Consider the following 5,618-nt stretch of genomic DNA (forward strand, 5'->3'; position numbering starts at 1 on the left):
ACCCGCTTCCTCTGCCTCACCCCCGCCCCACAAGCGGTTCACCTGTGAAGGCATCTGACACCTGAATCAGAACCAGAATTCAGGGACATATGGGAACCGAGCTGAATGGGCAGAGAGGGAGGGGGCCAAACGGGCCCGATGCCAACCACCTGGGCCTGCCCTGACAGAGCCCTGGGCCACCCCTATGGAGGAAGGGCTCAGGTGCAGGCAGCTCGTTTCATGCCCAGCCCCACCCCAGGGAGAGGCCTGTGGGCCTAGGAAGGGTGAGGGCAGCCAACACTCCCGAGGAGAGGCCTGCTGCCCGGGGCCTGGCCCAGTGCTGCCTGCCAGGCAGTGTTGGGAGAGGTCCAGAGAGGGGCTCCGGCTGGCTGCACATTAGTATCCCCTGGGCAGCTTAAGAAGAAAAACCCACGTCTGGGCCCCTCCACAAACAACTGATCCAACCTACAGCCCAGTTGGGAACCCTGGCGCAGGAAGCTCCCCCTGTCTGTTGTCTGTTGGGTGGGGAGGAGGGCAGGCAAGTCTTCTCTGGGCTGCCCACCCACTCATAACACTCCAGCACACTGTGGGGAAGGGGTACCGCACCCCCACCCCAACACACACACACATACTATTCCAACAGTGCTGGTTAGTTCCTGGAACTTTGGGGGCAGTGGGGAAAACAATTAAAAAAAAAAGTTTCTGGAAGTTTTCTGCTGGGGGCAAACCTTCCTCATCCCTCACACTCCTGGAGGGAAGGGGACCTGGTACCAGCCTGCCTTTCAGTTCCCTCCCTCCCTACCAGCTTCACACTGCCCCTACAGGGAGAAAGAAGTCTAGAAGGCAGAGCTGCACCACAGAAACCGGTTTAGCAGTAGAGGGAGACATCAAAGCAATCTAGACTTTGAGTAAATACATTTTATTCAGAAGAAGATAATAAAATAGCGTGCACTTTATTTAAAACCAACCAAGAGCTGAAAAAATATATCATTGCAGCTGTGATTCCACATCAAATCTTAACAGTAAGAATTGGGCATTTATTCTTCACACCATGTGCTGGGCCTGGCAGAGAAGGACACCCACCTCCATCATAGCCTCAAAAGGAAGAAGTGGCCTCTAACTGCCAAGAAGGGCTGCGCTGGTGGAGAGGGGACAGCTGGCAGCGCAACCTGCTCCCCGCAGAGCACACGAAGGGAAAGGGGCTGCCTGTGTTCTTCCCAGGCCGCTGGGGTGGGCACCGATCAGCAACTCCTCCTCGGTGGCAGGGAATGGAGGGATGGGACAGAGAACCACATGCAGCTGTGCAGACAAGGAGGCAGGTCCTTCTTCCTCCCTCAGGGTCTCTGAAGGCCCCTCAGGGCATCTGATGTCCATTGCGGGTCCTACTTGCAGGCACAAGCCTACAAAGCAGCAGCCATCTTTTGCTTTGGCTGAAGGGGAATCAAATTCTGAGAGCAACTGCTGTTTTCTTGACACAAAGCAGCCACAGTGCACTTTCCTACATACAGTATGGCAGTGGGCAAGCAGAGGGCCCTGCCGGCTCCGATTAAGGCACTTGTAACGGACTCAAGGTGCACCCTTCTCCCCAGCCCCACAGGACTGAGAGGACCCGGGTTCCCCCTCCACTATCCTCAGGTCCCACATCCCCTTCCCCACTGCGGAGCAATGAAGAGGACAGGAGCATCTTTGAGGACTGTGATTTGGTGGGAGTACAGGGCTGGAGGGAAGAGAAAAACAAGAAGGGAACTGGGGACTCAGCGGAGGAGCAGGACAGGACAGGAGAGCAAGAGCATTAGGAGGAAGCTATGGCCACAGCAGAGGGGAGCCGGTTAAGTCACGGGAGACCGATGGCAGTGAGTTTGCTGAGAGCAGATGCAGAAACCAGAGGGGAGGCTCCTCCAACCTGCCCCGGCCAAGACAGGCTAGGAACAGAGAAAGGGTTAAGAGAGCCAACCCCAGACCGAGAACCTCAGAAGACAGGGCCCTGAGGACCAGCAGTGGGAATGGGCGCTCTCTCTGTTAGCTGGGGACCAAGGCAGGGATCAAGGTTCTGAAGGTTCAGAGACAGGGCAACAAAAGGGCAGGGGCCCAGCAGGAGGGCTGTGCGCCCTGAAGCAACTCAGGTCTTTGGTATGGCGAAGGCACATGGGGCATTCTGCTCATTCCTCCTCCATGCTGCGGGGCCCCTTGGCTGCTCGCCTCTGCCGCCAGCGCAGCTCCTCCACCTGGCGTTCCAGCCCTCGCACCTTGGCCTCCAGCTGGGCCCCCGAGGCCCGGGTGCCAGTGAGCCGGCTCAGCAAGGCATAGAGGGTCAGTAAGGCCAGGAGCAGCAAGGCCCGGGTGGAAGGGTCGGGCACCGACCTCACCAGGGCCACAAAGCCGGCCAGGAAGATGACAAGCTTCAGGCCCCAAAGGATCCTCCCCAGCAGGGCCAGGACCAAGCCAAGGAGCAGGGACAGCAGCCAGTAGATGACCAGGGCCCCTGCTCCCCACAGGAGGAAGGTCTGGACCTGGCCAGGGCTGAGCTTCAGGTCCTCGGTGATGTGATCACCTGGAAAAGGGAGAGGCAGAGTCACACAACCCAGAGAAGTGGTGAGGGGAAGGGGGTGAGAATGTAAAAAGCGGGAGGTGCCAGCAAAGGAATAATCAGTTCTCAGACTCAAAGAACTAAGGGTTGGAATTTCAGCTCTGTTTCTTCCTGCTGTGGGACCTCGCGTAGGTTATTTCCTTTTCTTGAGCCACAGTTTCATTTATTAAATGGGAACAATTCTACCTGCCTCACTGCACCTTGGATAACAAGTAAATGAGATACTACAGCTCAGCATGATGTCTGATGGGATGTATACAACTGGTACATGGTGGTGGTAGTTCTTAGCCTGCTCTTGTGCCACATGTCTGGGGAAACCTGGCAAGTGTCAAGCAGCTTGGAGAAAAGTCTAGACCCTGACAGAGATAAACTCCCACAAACAGGAAGGTACAGGTGAACCTCCCCGATGACCCAGTTGTATACCACTCACCATCTAGCCCCAAGGCATTCAGCAGCTGTGCTGCGATCCCAGACAGAGCAAAGAAGGCCACAGAGATGGCTGATGAGATGGCCCACATCACCTGGGACGAGGTCTATGGAAAGAGCATGGAGTAAGATGAGCCCATAATAACAACGCTGCTCTCCTTTAAGCCCAGTCACCACTGTCCAGGCGAGGCCTGCAGGAAGGTCTCTGACTTGCTTCTCAGCCAGTGGTGAAGGGCCCAGGTCAGAGGTTTGGGGGCCTTGGGCCTGGCTGAAGGGGCCCTTCCACAATCACCTTCCAGTGCAAAGGATGCACGACAGGCCATTTCTCCTTCCTAAACTGGAAAGCAGGACATGTGGGACCTAATTCAACTGATTTGCTGGGATACTCTGGAGGAAAGAGTTAATGTACTTGTGTGTGAATGGGGGGATCATCAAATCCCTTTAGTGATCACCAAACTCTAGTCACCAAATGACATGGTTTATAAAGATGGCTCATTTCCTAGCCTTTCTTGCAAAGAAAGGGCAGGAGCCAGGGAAAGGAGTGGAGCAAAAAGGCCCTAAGTAGGAATCAAATGAGGAGGCGGCAAAAGGCAAGTACCGTGGGGCTTCTTTCTGTGGCACTTGGGGCTCTCTGCACCAGGGATTATGACTCCGAGAAGATGCAGAGCCAAGATGAGGCGGCCATTACCAATACCTCTTCTTTTATGTGCGTAGTCACGGCAGAGACCACCTTCCTTACCTCTGACACCAGGTGCATGGTCTCTGGCCCAATCCAGGCATCCAGTGTTGCCCGCACTGACCGACCTATGTGGGTCAAGAGATCAACTGGGGCCTCCCTCTTCTGCTGGCCTGGTGGTGCAAAGTCTCGATGGGCCTGGGCCGATGCTGAGTGGAGGAGGATGAGGGCCACTAGGACCATCAGGATGGCTTTGAACAGATACCTGCTCCACGGTGGACTGCTGCCTGAGCCTGCCATGACTGGGTCTGCTAGGAGAGAAGCACAGGGTGAGCTGAGGGCCAGAACCGGTAGACATACCCACTCTCCCAGCTCTCATTGCCCCAACAACCTCCCCCACTCCTACCCCCCAGCAAGCACCCAAGCTAAAGCTAGAAAGGGCTGTTAGCTGAGAGAGGAAGGACTGGGACTTCCAACTTAAGCTGGCCATGACCACCTTATTCACGGGTTCCTCTTTCACATTCTTTACCACTTGCATATTGATTAACCAGCGAGTATTATTCAATGTCTTAGAGTGAGTAAGAAGATCTAAAGTGTATACCAGTTATAAAAATCTGAAGGACTGTTTCTGTCTCTTAGGTGCTATGGGCATAAAAGAATTATAAAGACTCTAAAGCTTTGTCCCAAGGAGCTTATAATCTACTTAAGATAAAGCTGATATAGAAAACAACTTAAAAACAGCAGACAAGTAGGGTTACCACTATATAATGATGTAAAGAAAAGCGAGTGTCCCTTCGATAGCTCAGCTGGTAGAGCGGAGGACTGTAGCTAAATCCTCAGCAGGAGAAAAGTGCTCAGTTATGTGCTCAAACAAGAATAACTGCACACATGCCATTTGCTCTGCAGGACCATCATGTGAGGTGGCTATGACCCTCCTCACCCCTAATGGTACAGAGGAGAAGAAACTGAGACTCAGAAGTTAAGAATCTGCTCATGGTCACTGGGCTAAGAAGTAGAAAGGCCAGGATTTGAACCCAAGCTTCTGCTTCCAAATCCCACATTCTCCTTATCAGTTTTAGTGCAGCTACAAAACAAGAAAGAAGAAAAGAAAACAAATCCCACATTCATTGGGAGTCAAGGTATACAGTGGATCTCAACCGTGGCTGCTCATTGGAATTATCTGGGATCCTCACAAAGTACTGATGTCTGCGTCCCAAGCCCAGAGGTTCTGATGTCATTTCTGGGTGCTGCCTAGGCTTAGACCTGCAAAAGCTCCCCCAGTGATTCTAATGCACAAAGCTGAGAACCACCAATACAGAATGACCTCAATTCCCCACTCCCAAAGTAGGTGCTATAGTTTGAATGCCCCCCAAAACTCATGTTGAAATTTAATTGCCGTTATGACAGTATTAAAAAGTGGGACCTTTAAGAGGTGATTAGGTCATGAGGACTCTGCCTTCATGAATGGATTAATGCCATTATCTTGTGAGTGGGTTAGTTATCTCAGGAGTGGGCTCCAGATAAAAAGGATGAGTTGGGCCAACTTCTTCTATCTTCCCCTCTCTGTCTCATGTGCTTGCTTCGGCCTTCTGCCCTTCTGTCCTGGGACGACCCTCGCCAGATGCCAGCACCACGCTCTTAGATTTCCCAGCCTCCAGAACCATGAGCCTAATAAATTTCTGTCCATTATAAATTACCCAGTCTGTGGTATTGTTATAGCAGAAGAAAATGGACTAAGACAGTAGGCAAAGGCTTAAAGAACAACCCTCAAGGAAAGATATAGTTACTAATAAAAAGCTGACATTTAGCTATTAATAGGTCTTGCCACGCACCACCTATCTCACTTAACCCTCACAACCGCCCATCAGACAGGTGTGGCTATTATTCCCTATTTTACTGATAAATAAATTAAGGAGGCCGGGCGCGGTGGCTCACGCCTGTAATCCTAGC

At 52.6% G+C, this 5,618-nt stretch overlaps 1 protein-coding gene across 1 annotated transcript in view; it reads right to left on the bottom strand.

Moving 5' to 3' along the window:
• Positions 1 to 885: 885 nt before the first annotated feature.
• Positions 886 to 5,618, bottom strand: part of TMEM109 (transmembrane protein 109) — an 8,390-nt gene continuing 3,657 nt past the window's right edge. Inside the window, exons 2-4 of the mRNA XM_012643958.1 lie at positions 3,732 to 3,976; positions 2,997 to 3,099; positions 886 to 2,530 (exon numbers count right to left, since the gene is read on the bottom strand). Coding sequence (XP_012499412.1) covers positions 2,139 to 2,530; positions 2,997 to 3,099; positions 3,732 to 3,968 — 732 coding nt within the window. The 5' untranslated portion in view covers positions 3,969 to 3,976 and the 3' untranslated portion in view covers positions 886 to 2,138. The remainder of the gene's footprint in view (positions 2,531 to 2,996; positions 3,100 to 3,731; positions 3,977 to 5,618) is intronic.

Source organism: Propithecus coquereli, unplaced genomic scaffold (genome assembly GCF_000956105.1).
Source record: "Propithecus coquereli isolate 6110/MARCELLA unplaced genomic scaffold, Pcoq_1.0 Scaffold202, whole genome shotgun sequence".
NCBI lineage: Eukaryota > Metazoa > Chordata > Mammalia > Primates > Indriidae > Propithecus > Propithecus coquereli.